Genomic DNA, 18,432 nt, shown 5'->3' on the forward strand with positions numbered 1-18,432 from the left:
TCTTGTCCCCCACCTCGTCTTGTCCCCCACCTCGTCTTGTCCCCCATCTCCTCGTCTTGTCCCCCATCTCCTCGTCTTGTCCCCCACCTCGTCTTGTCCCCCATCTCCTCGTCTTGTCCACCACCTCGTCTTGTCCCCCATCTCCTCGTCTTGTCCCCCACCTCGTCTTATCCCCCATCTCCTCGTCTTGTCCCCCATCTCCTCGTCTTGTCCCCCACCTCGTCTTGCCCCCGCATCTCCTCGTCTTGTCCCCCACCTCGTCTTATCCCCCATCTCCTCGTCTTGTCCCCCACCACCTCGTCTTATCCCCCATCTCGTCTTCTCCCCCACCTCCTCGTCTTGTCCCCGCATCTCGTCGCTCCGACTGTGACGCCCCTTTGTAAGCAACGGCGGTGAAAGAATTCACTCAAGACGAGAGGTGAATTCACACCGCGGTTCGCTCTCTCGTACACCGCGTTCACCGTTGTCACGAGCGGCGAATTGAACATTCACACAGAGATTCACTCTCTCGTACACCGCGTTTACCATCGTCACGAGCGGCGAATTAAACATTCACACTGAGATTCACTCTCTCGCACACCGCGTTCACCGTTGTCACGAGCGGCGAATTAAACATTCACACTGAGATTCACTCTCTCGCACACACCGCGATCACCGTTGTCACGAGCGGCGAATTGAACATTCACACTGAGATTCACTCTCTCGCACATCGTGATCACCGTTGTCACAAGCGGCGAATTGAACATTCACACTGAGATTCCCTCTCTCGCACATCGTGATCACCGTTGTCACGAGCGGCGAATTAAACATTCACACTGAGATTCACTCTCGCACACCGCGTTCACCGTCGTCACGAGCGGCGAATTAAACATTCACACAGAGATTCACTCTCGTACACCGCGTTCACCGTCGTCACGAGCGGCAAATTAAACATTCACACTGAGATTCACTCTCGCACACCGCGTTCACCGTTGTCACGAGCGGCGGATTAAACATTCACACAGAGATTCACTCTCTCGCACACCGCGTTCACCGTTGTCACAAGAGGCGAATTGAACATTCACACTGAGATTCACTCTCTCGTACACCGCGTTCACCGTTGTCACGGGCGGCGAATTGAACATTCACACAGAGATTCACTCTCACACACACCGCGTTCACCGTTGTCACGTGCGGCGAATTAAACATTCACACTGAGATTCACTCTCTCGTACACCGCGTTCACCGTCGTCACGAGCGGCGAATTAAATATTCACACTGAGAGTCACTCTCTCGCACATCGTGATCACCGTTGTCACAAGCGGCGAATTGAACATTCACACTCAGATTCACTCTCTCGCCCTTCTTTTCTTTTATTAATTAAAAAATAAATAACTAAACACAAGATATTAAATGGAATGTATCACAAGAACGCAAAAAATGGGTATAGACATGAAGCAAGTAAATATTAAAGTATAAAATAATAGTTTATAAATTAACTTGTCCTCATCTCATCACTCCATCTCTCATCACTTTATCGCTTTATCTCACCACTTCTAGCTCTCTTATTTTTTTCTCTCTCCATGGGGTATTCGTGTCGACTTCCAGATGCGTGTCGCGGATAGCCATAATCGCAAGTTCGTGAATAACAAAGGGAATATGCTGCTCTGTGTGTGTGTGTGCTTATGAACCTCATGGCAGTATTCCGAGGTACCATAGTACCCCGGGCTCTCGCATAATGTCCGTGATGCAGTCATTTTTTTAGTTTGTTGATGGTCGGCAATGCGCCAATGGACTCATCTTGACGAGCTGTACACGATGCACTCGTCAAAGTTGAATTTTTCGATGACGGACTTTTTTCGCATGCCGATGTTTGGCGTTTCGCCATCGCGGACTGTGGCACCGATTTCGGATCGATTGGCACCCCAGGTCGCGGAGTTTGGTACAAACCCCTGGTTAAAAAAAAATAGTGCCCCAGAAATAAAATATTTAATTGCCTCGGACATTTTGTATTATTCGGCACCGGCTGGGTCTGTCCCGAGACCTCGTGTCGGCGAGCCTTCGACACTTCACGTGGCCTCAAAGTGCACCTGGCCTGGCACGGGCGCCGCGTTGCCGTCACCGTCACTTAGTGGCGAATGGCCGGGCATTGGTGTTGGTGTGCGCGTTCAGTCGGGTGTATGAGCCGCTACTTTTTGTTTTCTCTCAGATGGAGCCACGTCTCGAGTTGCCGTTCATCAAACAAGAAAACGATGAAAGTCCAATCGCCGGGGTGTGGTCTGGCTTGACGGTGAAACGTGAACATTCAGATGCCGGTGAGGCAATTTATTAACCCTTCTCCCGTTCAACGATGACGTCTGGCAAGTCGCAGGGCGGTGTGCTGGTGGGCTGTCCCGTTCGCCGCCGAATTTCGCAACGCGCGCGAACGGCTCGGCATTAATTTGATCTCGAAAGAGGCATAGCAGCAGCAGCAGCAGTGTTGTTGTTTTTATAAAGACGTCGTTACTCACCGCACAGAACCCTAGCGACACGACCGCCGCACGACTCTACGGTAGCTGGCCGCCGCACCTCCGATTTGCGCAATTGGTTACGTACGGTGCGAAAGAAGTTCACCGTACACACTGACACCCACATACACTCAAAGCTATAGAGACCCACAGAGACACCCATAGAGACCTTACAGAGAGCCACAGATTAGCACGGTTGTCTACGTACGTTGCGAAAGAAGTTCAGCGTGCATGGCACCAAAACCGTGCCACGTGCCCTCCCGCATGGCCCTGTGCGAGCCTCGGGGCACCGTCTTTTCCGGCCTGAAGAACGGTGACCGTTCTAGATTTGAAGCTTTCGTGACTGCAAGGATCCATACTCTTTGGTTCTATTCGGTAAAGTCACATAGGTAAAAAAATAAAACAACAAAAATCACGACGTTTCGGCCACAACACAAGTGGCCTTCATCAGGTGAAGGGACAAACTTTATCGAATAGAACCAAAGAAAACGGTGACCGTCTTCGTTTGACGGCAAGCCAAAAAGCCGCGTCCGTCTGCGCTGAGGGTTGTTTGTCTCCTTAGCTTTAATGTTGCCGGGACTCTGCTGTAATGCACCCTGAGGCCTTGTTGTGAAATGGCGGTATATATATACAGGGGACTATCGTGTTTAATTCAAAAAGAACGGATAATAACACAATGCAACATGATAACAAATGTAATGTTAACAGCTTCAAAAAGCCAAAAGAGTCTCCCATCGCGTTGCCTGGAGTCTTCTCCAGGTGGTCTCCAGAGCCCGGAGGCAGCACGCTTCTTGTGGTACTGTTGCAAATTCTCACAAGTGTTGAACATTGAAGCACCCTGCATACATACAACCGAGTTTTACTTTCAGTCGCTCTTAATAGCCGAGTGACCGCGCGGCACGTGTGTGCAGGGGAGGTCGTGACGCGAGAAGATGCGGGGAGTCCGGCCACTGAGACATTGAGGATTGTGGTGAAAACGGAAGTGGAGGAAGATGGTAAGAACCCCGCCCCCCCCCCCCACTTCCTAAGGTGCAAGGCAGAGCTGAAATCTTATATTTATATCTTGTATTTATATAACGCCTGAAATCCAAGGCGCTTTACAAGAGCTATAAATGGTACAATCGTTTAGCTACAAGTGATACGGTGGCATGTGTGAGGAGGAGGGGAAAGAGGGGAGGGGGACGGGGATGGGGGTATGGGGAGGGAGGTACAGTGGGAACGGTACAGTGGGAACGGGAATTACCGTGGGTGACCTAGGAATGGGAGGGAAGGATGGGGCCAGAGAGAAGAGGTGTGGGGTCTTGAGGGATGAGCCGAATGACGACGACGACGACAACGACGAGATGTCAAGAACGATACGACCCTTCGGTAGAAACATCTCCCGCCAGCCGACCAGCCGGTTTGACCTCCTTCCATCGTTGGGCAGATTGTTTGGTGATGCTGCGTTGGGCCGTGGTGCACAAGCACATGCCAACAAAGGCATAAAACAACAAACCATTGGTCAACACGCACTTCCCCGGGAGGAAAACTACAGAATGGGCAATATTTGGGGCAATGGCCCTCCTTCATACATACATGCGTAGTGTAAAGTATTGTATATTGTAGTGTACGGTAGCGTATTGTGAAGCATAGTGTAGTGTGTAATGTATAGTAGTGTATAGTGTAGTGTGTACTATAGTGTAGTGTTTAGTCTCATATGTAGTGTACAGTTGTGTGTAGTGTGTAGCATATTGTATAGTGCCATGTATAGTGTAGTGTGCAGCATAGTGTATAGTCTAGTGTGTAGTGTAGTGTATAGCGTAGTGTATATTGTAGTGTATAGTCTAGTATGTAGTGTATAGTGTAGTGTATCGTAGTGCACAGTAGTGTATAGTGTAGTCTATCGTCGTGTATAGTGTAATGTATGTATGTTGAACATCTTTCGCACCATACGTAGCCAACTATGCTAATCAGAGGTGCGGGGGATGGACAATAAACTAAACACAAAAAAGCAGTTGTAAAGAAATGAGTGGTGTAGTGTATAGTCTAGTATGTAGTGTATGTATGTTGAACTTTTTTCGCACCGTACGTAACCGACCATGCTAATTGTAGGTGTGGGGAATGAACAACAAACTAAACACAACAACGAGCAGTTCTACATTGCACATTAATGTCGGCAGTGATTGTTGCGTCATTGATGTGAGTGTTTTTTGCGTGGGGTTTTGCCCGTTTATCGGATGCATTTGACCTCGTTAATCAAAAGGCAACGGTGCATATGATAAATCACAGCTCCAGACGTGAAGATTGTTAAAGTCGAAGGATGCAGTGCGAGTCCAGAGGAGACGGCTGATTCCTTCGAAGAACGTTCGGCCACTTCACACCGGAGCCTCATCGAGTTGAAGTTGTCGGAGGGGGACGTTGGTGAAGAAGGTGAGTCCCCATCTGGAGCGCCCACTTCAAATTTCGTAAAAGAGAACAAAAACGTACATGGAGGAATTCGTACAACGAGGAATGCCTGCATCTTGCTTATTGGGGCACCGCGGTGGCTAGGAGATGTTAACTACCTCGCCTGGTATGCAGGAGGTCGTGGGTTCGATCCTGACCCTGACGCCTGCTGTATATTTGGAGTCTGCGTCTCTCTCTCATCGTCGTCACGGTGGTTAGGAGATGTTAACTTCCTCGCCTGGTATGCAGGAGGTTGTGGGTTCGATCCTGACCCTGACGCCTGCTGTATATTTGGAGTCTGCGTCTCTCTCTCTCATCATCGTCACGGTGGCTAGGAGATGTCAACTTCCTCGCCTGGTATGCAGGAGGTCGTGGGTTCGATCCCGACCCTGACCCCTGCTGTACAGGGTACTTCCAAAAAAAATGTTAACACTTCTGAGAATTTGCAACAATACCACAAGAAATGTGCTGCCTCTGGGCTCAGGAGACCACCTGGAGAATATTCCAGGCACACGTTGACAACGATGGAGACTCTTTGATTTTTTGAAGCTATTAACATTACATTTGCTATCATGTTACAGTGTTATCCGTTCTTTTTTTCCATTTAAAAAGATAGTCCCATATAAGTGTCAACATTTTTTCGAAGCACCCTGTATATTTGGAGTCTGTATCACTTTCTTTCTCTACCCGTGGTCACGTGGATGTTTCCAGGTCTTCCAGTTTTTCCCTTACACATTCGGTATCAACATGCATTGAGAGTAATCTGGCCACTGCTATAAATTTCCACGTGGTGATGATGATAAGCCACTTTGTTGTTGTTTCGTTTGTGGTGGCAAGGACGCTCATGAAAAAGAGCTACGTAGCTCAGTGGGCCTTACGCCTGGTGAGATAAACATGCAGTAGAGCATCGATTATCGGGTGGTAAGGGGGCGCCGAATTTTAAAAAACGCCGGATGATTATCCGTCGTCTTTGAAAATCCGATTATAATCGCAAAATTATCATTATTGAAATAGCTTATTTTTGCACATGCTCGCCTAGAATATGTTTAGGTGCTGTGTATATGCTTTTTAGTGTTTGAAATTTGTTTACGATATGAAATTGGTTACCGTATTTTCTGTACCATACTTACCACTCCAATCCCGAAGACTCTGCACGGGGTGATCTATGTACTACTACTATGCTTTTGTTTCAACAACCATACATTTAACGATTGCCAGACAGGGTTACAGCCTTTGGAGCGGTTTTGCCGGATCAGCCCGGGACCGCTGGATAATGTTGAAAGCCGCCGGATAATCGATGATCAACTGTAGTTAATAGTTCATCGTATTCTAACGGTGATTTGAGAAACACTCCTGCTTGAACTTAGCAACGGCCTTCCTTTAATGCAGTGGGTTCTCGACATTTGTTTGGCTACCGTTACTCCCCCTTGTTGAATTTAGTTTAAACCGAGGAGTTTTACCCCCCTTGGCCTGACCCCGACCAACGTGGTTCCGAGAAATAAATGTCATGAATAATGAATGTCGGTGTTTTAACCAATTGTCCATTTTGTGAGGTATATTATCCCTAACTAGCTTCTGATGATTGCAAGCGAATGCAAAAAAAACATTCAACGGACGCTCTGCATTAGGTGAAATAATTGTTTTCGCGCTCACTGGTCACTCTTAGAAACCAGGCGTCGTTTACGATCAACGAGTTTCGAAAGGTCGTTTATATCATTCTAGGTCACCATACGAATCTAATCTTTAATGTAGCTATTTTATATTGGCAGATTCACACAACGTGACTATTCACCAATGACTCTCTCACGCGTTATTTCATTTCACACGCATTTATAAATCACCCCTCGAAGTACCCCCTCCTGGGACATTGTCGCCACGTACCCCCAGGGCTCCGCGTAGCCCCTATTGAGAACCAATGCTCAAACTAACACTGGATCGGGGTCTACTGTCACTTATACTGCACTGGGATCTACTGTTACTGTTACACTGTACCGGGATCTACTGTCACTGTTACACTGTACCGGGGTCTATTGTCACTGTTATACTGTACCAGGGTCTACCGACACTGCAACATTGTACTGAGATCGTCTGACACTAACACTGTACCGGGGTCCACCGTCACTAACGGTAGCACTGTAATGACACGAACATTATCCGCATCGCATGACATTCTTATAAACACTGTAACTGTTCCAGCGTACTTCCTCATTGTCGTCTGGCCCTGTAACATTGCACTGGGATCTCCTCCCGCTGTTTTAATGTCTCAGACTTTCCATGCGCGAAAGACGTACAGGCGGTACGGTTTTTGTTCTTGTTTTTATCGCTGTTCCAGGTGTGAAGATGGTTCAAGTTGGTGAGAGGCCAGAAGAGACGGCAGATTATTCCCATGAAGGATGTTCGGCCACTTCAGACCGAAACTTCATCGAGGTGGAGTTGTCAGAGGAGGACAACGGTCAAGGTGAGTTACCGCTTTGATCACGGATTAAATAAAAAAAACGTAATATATTCTTGTTCTATCACCAATCTTAGCTCAGCGGTGCTGCAATACACCCAACAGTAAGAAAGTCTACAACTACAGGGACTCCTTTACTTAAGAACATTCTACTTACGAACTTTCAGAGATTTACGAACAAACCTGTCCGTTATGTCCAGTTGCCTGTTCGGGCGGAGAGTCGTAAGTTCAACCGCCGCGCAATAGATGGCGGCGATCGCATCTACATCTGAAGAACACGAAGAACCAGTGGCATCTACGTCTACGGGGAGATTATACAACTTTTAAAGCCATTCCGCATGTTTAATGTACATGTCATACAACATGTTTATAATCAACAGGAGTAAATTTGGGCTTACGAACAATTTGACTTGTGAACAGACCTCTGGAAACTAACTCATTCGTAAGTCAAGGAGTCCCTGCTTACAACTATCTTTTTTTATTTACCAGGCATAAGGCCCTACGCTGAGCTATGCAACTTATTTTTGAGAAGGGACCTGGCCGTCGCAAATGATAGCTCAACGAAGTGGTGGCTTGTCGTCGTGGTCGTGTGGAAATTCATAGCGGTAGCCGGCGAAGGTGGGCGAAGTCCCACTTCTGATCACGTCGCAGAGAAATGTCGGACGTACTTATTCATTCGTTCGTTCATTGCAATCGCGAAATCGCATCCCGTTTTTCTGCATTCACGGACACGAGGAGAAGGGGGCGCCCTCGGTATTATTTGGGTGTCTGTGGGGCACAGCAGGCGCAAACAAAGGGGTTCAGAGTGCCGTAAGGTTAAAAAAACGAAAACGTCTCTCGTTTATATAAGAATGTCGTTGAAAATGAGTACTAGCTTTTTCGTTTCCTTTCTTAACCCTTTAGCATTACGGCGACGCACATACGTACGTCACCAGCTTTTTTCCCGGGTTGGCGTACGTGCGCATGTGTACGCCATCGGAACTAAAACCAAGTAACTTTATCGGTAGACCGAGGCTCCCGCCATCAGGCCACGCGGGAGGGGCGTGTGGCAAAGTTTTGGCGCCCGCTATCGTAGAGTGGCGGCGGCGGTCGTGTCGCTGCGGTTCCCTGCGGTGAGCAACGACGTCTTTGCGAAAGCAACGGGCGCTGCTGCCGCTTCTACGTCTCCCCCTCAATAAAATTCACCTTGAGCCGCTCGCGCGTTCCGAGATTCGGCGGTGAAAGGGGGACACCCACCCGCGCACCACCCCGCGACCTGCCAGACGTCCGACGCTCACTCTTTTGCTCTACTTCGTCTTCCTTGCGTCAGACGACGGAACGGATGAAGCAAACGAACCGGAGGCCCCGTGCGAGGAGTGCGGCGGCAAGGGCGGACGCCCCGGCGTGGGCACGGAGCGGGCAGCCCGCGTCGCTGGGCAGACCCCGCCAACCTGCGGGCGGTGCGGAAAGGCGCTCGGGTTCGCCCCGTCGCGCCCAGAGGCCTCCTCGACGTTCGGCAAGAACCACAAGTGCAAGGAGTGCGGCAGGGGCTTCACGTCGCGCTCCAGCTTGGAGACGCACCTGAGAATACACACGGGCGAGAAGCCGTTCGTGTGCAAGGACTGCGGGAAGGGCTTCACGCGGTGGTTCACTTTGAAGATCCACTGCAGGAAGCACACGGGCGAGAAGCCGCACGTGTGCGGGGTCTGTCGCAAGGGGTTCACGACGCCTTACCTGTTGCACGCGCACTCCATGTCGCACACGGGCGAGTGGACTCACGTGTGCAAGAAGTGCGGCAAGGGGTTTGCGTACGGCTACAAATTGAAGGCGCACGCGAGGACGCACGCCAAGGGGAAGCGGCACGCGTGCGGGGAGTGCGGGGACAGCTTCGCGCGTCACCCCGACCTGGAGAGGCACGCGAAGATGCACGCCGGTGAGGCGGGGCACGCCGGTGAGGAGGGGCACGCCGGTGAGGAGGGGCACGCCGGTGAGGAGGGGCACGCCGGTGAGGCGGGGCACGCCGGTGAGGAGGGGCACGCCTGCGCCGAGTGCGGGAAGATCTTCGCGCTGCGTCCCGCCCTGGACGCGCACGCGAGGACGCACGTCCCGGGCGGGGAGCGCGGGGCGGCGTTGGCGGCGTTGGCGGCGTTGGCGGCGTTGGCGGCGTTGGCGGCGCGCCCCCCAGCGGACGCGCACGCGAGGGCGCGCGTCCAGGGCGGGGAGCCGGGCGGGAAGCCGCACGCGTGCGGGGAGTGCGGGAAGTCGTTCGCGGAGCGCTCCACCCTGGAGGCGCACGCGAGGACGCACGTCCCGGGCGGGCGGGCGCACGCGTGCCGCGACTGCGGCAGGGGCTTCGCGACGCGCTCGAGCCTGCGGACGCACGCGCGGATACACGCGGGCGGGCGGCCGCACGCGTGCGAGCGGTGCGGGGAGGGGTTCGCGCGCCGCTCCCACCTGGAGGAGCACGCCGCGAGGGCGCACGCCGGCGGGAAGCCGCACGCGTGCGCCGAGTGCGGCAGGGCGTTCGTGCGGCGCTCCAACCTGGAGGAGCACCTGAGGGCTCACACGGGGAAGTGGCCGCACGCGTGCCCGCAGTGCGGGAGGGGCTTCGCGCACCTTTCCAATCTGGAGAAGCACGTGCTGAAGCACGCCGCGGAGTGAGCGCCTTGGTGGGTCGCGGTTCAAACTGAATGGAACTGTTTGGAAGAAAAAAAAAAACTATTTAAAACAAAAAAACTTTAAAGGAGGACGTCGGTGAAGGAGGCGAAGTCCCCCCCACCCCCCCCACCGGAGCGCTCAATTCAAATTTTGTAAAAGCAACAAAAAAGAACGTTAATCTGGAGTTCGTAGTTCGAGGAATGCCCGTCTCGCTTATTGGGGTGCCGCGGGGGCGAGGGGTTGTTAACTCCCTCGCCTGGTACGCATGAGGGCGTGGGTTCGATCCCGACGCCCGTATATTTGGAGCGTCCGTGTTCTCCCCTTTGTCACAATCGCAGATGAAGTGCAATTCTTTCTTGTACTACAACAATCATGTCCCAGTTGAATCAGAATCCTCACTTTCAACTGAACGTTTTTTTTTCATTTTACCAGGTGTAAGGCCCCACTGAGCCGTTATGTATGTAGCTCTTTTTCAGAAGCGACCTGGCCATCACAAATGAGAGCTGCTCAACGACGTGGGCTCATCACCGCGTGGAAATTTATAGCAGCAGCCAAAAAGGCGCGACGTTGATTCTAAATGTGGAGAGGGAAAAAACCGGGGGGGGGACCCGGAGAAAAATCCACGCGACCACGTGGAGAGAGATAGAGAGAGAGACACGCAAACTCCAAATACGCAGCAGCACGCGTCGGGATCAGGATCGGGATCGAACCCGCGACCTCCTGCATACCAGGCGAGGGAGTTAACACCTCACCACCGTAGCAGTTCAGTTCATTGAAAGTGGAGTGTAAATATGGGGGTCGTCTCCAGCCCGAATCATAATATTGATATCAGAATGAAAATGTACGCTGAACTTGCTTCGCACTGTACGTAGACCGACCGTGCTAATCGGAGGTCCGGCGGAAGGACAACAAGCTGAACACAAAAAAAGCAGCTCTCAAATAAATGAGTTTGTCAATCGAGATGATGATGATGATTTTAAAGTGCATCATAGCTCCAAGCGGCTTCTTAATGTCGGAAGGAAGAGCGTTCCAGACGGCTGCAGGATCGCATCTGAAAGCGCCGCGCGATGATGACCGGAGTTGACGTGGTGATGGCTTATGCTACTTGACGAGATCAGCGTAGGTAGTGTGGTGAATATGTGGCAAGAACTTTGTGTGTGTGTAATGATTGCGACCTCATAGCAATGATATGCACGTGTACATCGAAGTAATAAACTGTTTACAAGTAACCCTTCTTCGCGTGATAATTTACATATCCGCATTAGCCACACTCGGTTGTGTTGTCACACGTAGCTGGAGCATAACTTCACGCCCCTTATGGCATCGCTAGTTTTTGCCTTCCCCATTCACCAGGAACATCAATAACGACCCTCGCCATCACTTGAAGTCACGCCGCAAGCCCCTTTGGGGCCGTCCATAAATGACGTCACGCACCTAGGGGTGCGTGGGTGGGGGGGGTCAGACATTTGTGACGATGTGTGACGAGGAGGTGGGTGGGGGGAGTGTTTGAGAAATGTGACGTCACATCAAAATGCGCAACTTTGTAAATAAATATAGACAACGCGTTCTACTTAATTAAAGAGACTTTTTTAAATAAATGTTTTCTCCCACAACATCAGAGTGCAGCGCCACATTAAATACGCAACTACAATGACGACATATTCTTGGTTCTTTCGGTAAAGTCACGTTGAATGGAAACAATAAAATAATAAAATATATATAAAACAAAATTCTCACGACGTTTCGACTGCAACACAAGCAGTCATCATCAGGTGTGAAAATCAACGGCAAGAACATTTGAAAGAAGTGGCGGGTTTTATTGATTTTTAAACGTTAGCACCACGGAGAGCGATTTGACAGTTTGTTTAGATGGACGAGTCCATCTATGTTCGGAAAAGAGGAGGGGGGAGACGAAAAATTAATGTAAAAGAATTCGTTTCGCATTAGAAGAAGTTACAACAGCAGAGGTCAGTGTAAATGCGAGTGGTATTACCCCAGAGTCGCGGCATCTCTTCAGAAAGGTGAGAGACTCGATCAGCTGAGCCTTCTTATCCCGGAGTTTGTTGAAGGATCTTAAAGTTATGTGGAAACCCTCCCCGTAGAGGCAGTTAAATTTTGATTTAAAGCTTTCGTGACTGCAGTGATTGATATTCTTGGTTCTTTCGGTAAAGTCACGTTTTTCGTTTCCCCCCTCTTTTCCGAACATAGATGGACTCGTCCATCTAAACAAAACTGTCAAATCGCTCTCCGTGGTGCAAACGTTTAAAAATAAATCAATAAAACCCGCCACTCCTTTCAAATGTTCTTGCCGTTGGTTTTCACACCTGATGATGACTGCTTGTGTTGCAGTCGAAACGTCGTGAGAATTTTATTGTTTTATATTTTTATTATTTTATTGTTTCCCTTCGACGTGGCGACTCTACCGAAAGAACCAAGAATATGCATCGCTGCAGTCACGAAAGCTTTAAATCGAAATTTTACAATGACGACAGTTTAAAGCGATTTGCGAAAGACCCAACGCGGAAGAGACCCTGGGGATTGATCTTCCACGAAGCTGCTCGTGGTGCCCACCCCTAAACCGCAGTCACCCACTGCGCAAGCCACCACAGCAGTCTTTGACAACGTGCGCGGAGTTTGTTTGCGAGTTCTCTTGAACTCGAGTTCAGCTCTCAATCCAAGCTTAATCGGGGGTTGAGTTGAACTCGCATAGTTGAAGCTTCAAGCGCAAGGGCTCCCAAAATAATTTTAGGGGCCGTCCATAAATGACGTCACGCGATTTTTGACCCCCCCTCAAATATGACGTCACAAAGCTCTGCCCCCCCCTCCCCCGCCCAGAAAACCATATTTCCATTTTGAAAATAAAAGATGCTTCAAATCGCTTTAAACTATCGTCATTGTAGTTGCGTATTTAATGTGGCGCTGCACTCTGATGTTGTAGGAGAAAACATTTATTAAAAAGTCTATTTAATTAAGTAGAACGTGTTGTCTATATTTATTTAAAGTTGCGCATTTTGGTGTGACGTCACATTTCTCCCCCCCCCCACCACCTCGTCACACATCGTCACAAATGTCTGACCCCACCCCCTTAGGTGCCTGACGTCATTTATGGACGGCCCCTTAGAGCCGCAATGCACGCAAATGAAACTTTATATACATATAAAAAATGTTCACCAGGTAAAGCCGACTGGCCCACACAAATGAGAGCTTCAACGGAGTGGCCGCTTCCTACGTCACCATCATCCTGTGGAAGCGAACATCAGCGGCCAAATGACTCTAAACGCTGTGACGTTGACTCTAAATGTGTGTGGGAGAGGGCTTGAACCCCAGAGGACCCGGAGAAAAAAAACTCCACGTGGCCACGGGGAGAGACAGAGAGACGCAGACTCAAAATCTACAGCAGCAGCAGGCAAGTGTCAAGGTCGGGATCGCACCCACGACCTCCTGCACACCAGGCGAGGTAGTCAACATCTCCTAGCCACCGTGATGATGATGGTGAGAGAGAGATGCAGACTCCAAATATACAGCAGCAGCAGGCAGTGTCAGGGTCGGGATCGCACCCACGACCTCATGCACACCAGGCGAGGTAGTCAACATCTCCCGTGAATGCATGGGACCTTCATCCGAGAGTTGGAAACCGCCGCTACCGCCACCACGGCGTCGTCTCGACGTTCGTCTTGTGCCGCATCTCGCCGCCTCGTCCCGCGTCTTGTGCCGCATCTCGCCGCCTTATCCCGCGTCTTGTGCCGCCTCGTCCCGCGTCTTGTCCCGCGTCTCGTCGCTGTGCTGCGTGGTCGCTGCTGCTGCGTTGGAGCGATCTCGCAAGGTTGGTGGTGAAATTCACTCAAGACGCGAGGTGAATTCACACTCACGCAGCCATTCACTTTCACTGTGTGTCTCTCACACCGTGTTCACTGCTGTCACGAGGGGTGAATTTACACTCACGCAGCCATTCACTCGCACCGTGTCCACCGTTAGCTACAAGGAGTGAATTCACATTCACACTGCGATTCACTCTCGCCTCGTGTCCACTGTTAGCTACAAAGGGTGAATTCACATTCACACTGCGATCCACTCCCTCGCACCGTGCCCACCCTTAGCTACAAAGGGTGAATTCACATTCACACTGCGATCCACTCCCTCGTACCGTGTCCGCCGTTAGCTACAAGGGGTGAATTCACATTCACACTGCGATTCACTCTCGCACCGTGTCCACCCTTAGCCACAAGGGGTGAATTCACATTCACACTGCGATCCACTCGCTTGTACCATGTCCACCGTTAGCTACAAAGGGTGAATTCACATTCACACTGCGATCCACTCGCTCGTACCATGTCCACCGTTAGCTACAAAGGGTGAATTCACATTCACACTGCGATCCACTCGCTCGTATCGTGCCCACCCTTAGCTACAAGGAGTGAATTCACATTCACACTGCGATCCACTCCCTCGCCTCGTGTCCACCCTTAGCTACAAAGGGTGAATTCACATTCACACTGCGATCCACTCCCTCGTACCGTGTCCGCCGTTAGCTACAAGGGGTGAATTCACATTCACACTGCGATTCACTCTCGCACCGTGTCCACCCTTAGCCACAAGGGGTGAATTCACAATCACACTGCGATCCACTCCCTCGCACCGTGCCCACCCTTAGCTACAAGGGGTGAATTCACATTCACACTGCGATTCACTCTCGCACCGTGTCCACCCTTAGCCACAAGGGGTGAATTCACATTCACACTGCGATCCACTCGCTCGTACCATGTCCACCGTTAGCTACAAGGAGTGAATTCACATTCACACTGCGATCCACTCCCTCACACCGTGCCCACCCTTAGCTACAAGGAGTGAATTCACATTCACACTGCGATCCACTCCCTCGTACCGTGTCCACCCTTAGCCACAAGGGGTGAATTCACATTCACACTGCGATTCACTCTCGCACCGTGTCCACCCTTAGCCACAAGGGGTGAATTCACATTCACACTGCGATCCACTCGCTCGTACCATGTCCACCGTTAGCTACAAAGGGTGAATTCACATTCACACTGCGATTCACTCCCTCGCACCGTGCCCACCCTTAGCTACAAAGGGTGAATTCACATTCACACTGCGATCCACTCGCTCGTACCGTGCCCACCCTTAGCCACAAGGAGTGAATTCACATTCACACTGCGATCCACTCAGTTTTATTCATTGCATCGCCCGACCGGGGCCACTGGCGGCCCTTCGTCGGCCTTCAGTGCGGCCCCCCCCAACAATACAAAGACAAAGATCCCCCGTGTAGCCTGTAACAAAATGTTGGGACAAGTGCCGTGAGCGAGCACCTACGAAGGCCGGAATGGCACACGAGGGGGTGGGTGGCCAGCACCACGCCCGGCCGCCTTTGTCTCCCCAGTGGCAATGTTTTACGACACACCGCACCAGGCACTCATTTGAGGCTGAGCCGACCTAGGGGAGGCTCGGGACCGGTTCAAATAATCGAAAATGGTGTTGGCCGTGAGCGGTAATCGAACTCGGATCGCCGGGCTCATAGCGCAACGCGCTAACCGCTACACCCACCGCTCCCTGACAATACAACAACAACCGCCATTCACCACTAAGTGGCGGTGACGTGACACCACGACGCTTGTGCCAGGCTATGTGCACCTTGAGGCCACGTGAAGTGTCGAACGCCCGCTGGCAGGAGGTCACGGGGCAGACCCAGCAGGTGCCACGGGTCGACTGACTGAGATGACTGGCTGATGCACCACCTGTGCCCCCTACTGTGCCTGACAATACAGGCACTCCTTGACATGCACGTTAGATGCGTTACTGGAAGAACGCGCGTATCTCATAATCGCATATGTCAAAGGCAATTTTTCCCACCAGATATAATGGTAAAGGAGGGGGTTAGGGGATTTCGCTCACACTCGCAGAAGTAATCGCCTCTATTATCCCCGGCTTATATCAATACAATGCATGTACACACAATATACTCCTAAAAAATTCGTAAATACACAGCGCGCGTTGCTCCAAAATGACAAAAGCGCGTACAACCGAGGATTCCCTGCACAACGCCACCCCCATAATCATCGTCGTCGTCATCGTGCTTCTGTCAAACCCCCCAAACGGTTTCAAATCATGCGTGGCGACAACCTGACGAATCGCTCACTGCAGGTGACGATGCTGTCTTTTTATCGGCAACGGTGGCACACCACCACCACCCACTACCACCTCTGAACAATTAGCGACGGACACGGCTCTCGATGTCCGTTGCCCCTCAGATGAATCCTCACCCCGACGTGGCGTTCATCAAGCAAGAGCGCGACGATGGCGCGTGTCCTGGGACGTGGCCCGACTTGACGGTAAAGCGTGAAGACGTCGTCGATGCTGCCGGTGAGATGGACGGAGCCGCCCCTGTGTGTCTCTGAACCCCGTCCCCAGTGAGATGGACGGAGGCGCCTCTGTGTGTCTCTCAGAGTAGGTAAGTACCGTATTTTCCACGCATGTAGCCCGCAGACGCATATACCCCGCAAAGGTAGCGTTTCGTGTGAAACTAATTTCAGATAGCCCGCACCTCCGTACACCCCGCATGCATTCATATCTTTAACGTCGTTACCGCAGCTTAATTCCATCATATTAATACGAAGTTTACATTTGTAATACATTCTGCCATCAATCGTTAACATTAAAATCAAAACGTGCACAAAGAACAAAAAAACGAACCGGAAACGAGTGAACTTAAAACAGTAAATAAGTAACAAAAGTAAATATCCAATAAATAAGTAACACATAACTGGTAGATATGTAAGTACAGTTTTAGCACTGGTAGATTGCGCACTGCGCAGATAATTGCGGCACTACGGTGACGCCGTTGCCTTGCCCCACCCCTCCACCTCTCCCTCCCCCCAGCTCTCCCGTCGCCGGTAAACAGTGCGCGCACTTCAAACATTGTCGTTTAATTGTACAAAGAATTCATTTAAAATGTGATAACACGTGCAATTTTAGTGCGAGTGGTTTACTCAGCAGTGCTTTAGTCGAAGGTAAGTGTTGCATAGTGGATAGTCATAACATGAAAAAATGTAAAGAGTTATGACGTGTCACACGTGTAAAATATTTTTGTGGATAGCCCGCACCTCCATATACCCCGCAGGGTCTTGTTTTGTTTGTCAAAAGTGGTATACCCCGCGGGTTATATGCGGGAAAATACGGTCATCTACGTCACCTTGCGTCACGTGGGATAAATACATGAACCCTTGTCTTGACTTTCACGAAAACATCACTCCGATCTCAGTGTGTGCACGTTGAGCTTCTGTCGCACCACCGTCCGTAGCCGACCACGCTAATCGAAGGTGCGGGGGGAAGGACAACAAACTAAAGCGGTTCTAAAGAAATTCGTTTTCAATCGGGATTTAAAATTGCATCATAGAACCTGCTGGCTACCTAATATCGGAAGAGCATTCCAGACGGCCGCAGAAGCGCATCTGAAGGCGCCGCGAGATGAATCGGTGACCACCGTCTTTGTTCACGAAATGTCTCTGTTATCATATTGCCGTTCAGTCTATAATGAACTCTTGTGCGTTTTTTCCTTTCCCAAATCACAGTTCAGGATGTTAAGATCGTCAAAGCCGAGGGACCCACTGTGATGATGCCGGAGGAGACGGGGAACCCTCACGGAGGATGCCCGGCCACTGCAGATCGGAACTTCATCGAGGTGGAGTTGCTGGAGGAAGATGTTGGTCAAGGTGAGTTCCACTATGGTTGCAGAGAAAAATGCAATGTTTTCCTGCTGAATCATTAATCAGTGTCATGCTATGGTGAATGAGGTGGACGTTGAAAGTGAGGTGGCAGAACAATTTGTGTTCTGGAGGTTCTGACGTGTTGAGACAGGAGTGATATGATATTATAATGGAAGAAACAGCAAATGAGTAAACTGTTAATTATCTTAAAAAGTAGAAACAATTTTATTTATATTCTTGGTTCTTTCGGTAAAGTCACGTAGAAGGGAAATAATAAAATAATACAAATTAAACAATAAAATCATCACGACGTTTCGATTGCAACACAAGCAATCATCATCAGGTGTGAAAACCACAGCAAGACATTTTTTTAAAGAAAGTGGCGGTTTTTCTAAATTTCTTGCTGTGGGTTTTCACACCTGATGATGATTGCTTGTGTTGCAATCGAAACGTCGTGATAATTTTATTGTTTAATTTGTATTTTATTATTTCCCTTCTACGTGACTTTACCAAAAGAACCAAAAATATGAATCCCCTGCAGTCACGAAAGCTTTAAATCGAAATTTATTTTTATTTTACCAACTGAGCTGTTTAGCTCTTGTTTCAGAAGCCAGCTGGCCACAAATTATAGCGCAACGAGAGGTGGCTTATGACGTGGACATTTATAGCAGCCAAATACTCTCTAAATGCTTGAAGTTGATTCTAAATGTGGAGG

General features: G+C 50.1%; 1 protein-coding gene across 1 annotated transcript in view; it reads left to right on the forward strand.

Annotated features, from left to right (window-relative positions):
• Positions 1–18,432, forward strand: part of LOC142906532 (uncharacterized) — a 22,788-nt gene continuing 4,356 nt past the window's right edge. The window contains exons 1-9 of the mRNA XM_076054544.1: positions 1–418; positions 2,189–2,294; positions 3,398–3,481; positions 4,755–4,895; positions 7,243–7,368; positions 8,672–9,993; positions 13,502–13,852; positions 16,263–16,374; positions 17,583–17,723. Of these exons, the coding sequence (XP_075910659.1) occupies positions 2,189–2,294; positions 3,398–3,481; positions 4,755–4,895; positions 7,243–7,368; positions 8,672–9,993; positions 13,502–13,852; positions 16,263–16,374; positions 17,583–17,723 (2,383 nt within the window). The 5' untranslated portion in view covers positions 1–418. The remainder of the gene's footprint in view (positions 419–2,188; positions 2,295–3,397; positions 3,482–4,754; positions 4,896–7,242; positions 7,369–8,671; positions 9,994–13,501; positions 13,853–16,262; positions 16,375–17,582; positions 17,724–18,432) is intronic.

Source organism: Petromyzon marinus, chromosome 66 (assembly GCF_048934315.1).
Source record: "Petromyzon marinus isolate PM22_M1 ecotype Great Lakes invasive population chromosome 66, UKy_Petmar_22M1.pri1.0, whole genome shotgun sequence".
NCBI lineage: Eukaryota > Metazoa > Chordata > Hyperoartia > Petromyzontiformes > Petromyzontidae > Petromyzon > Petromyzon marinus.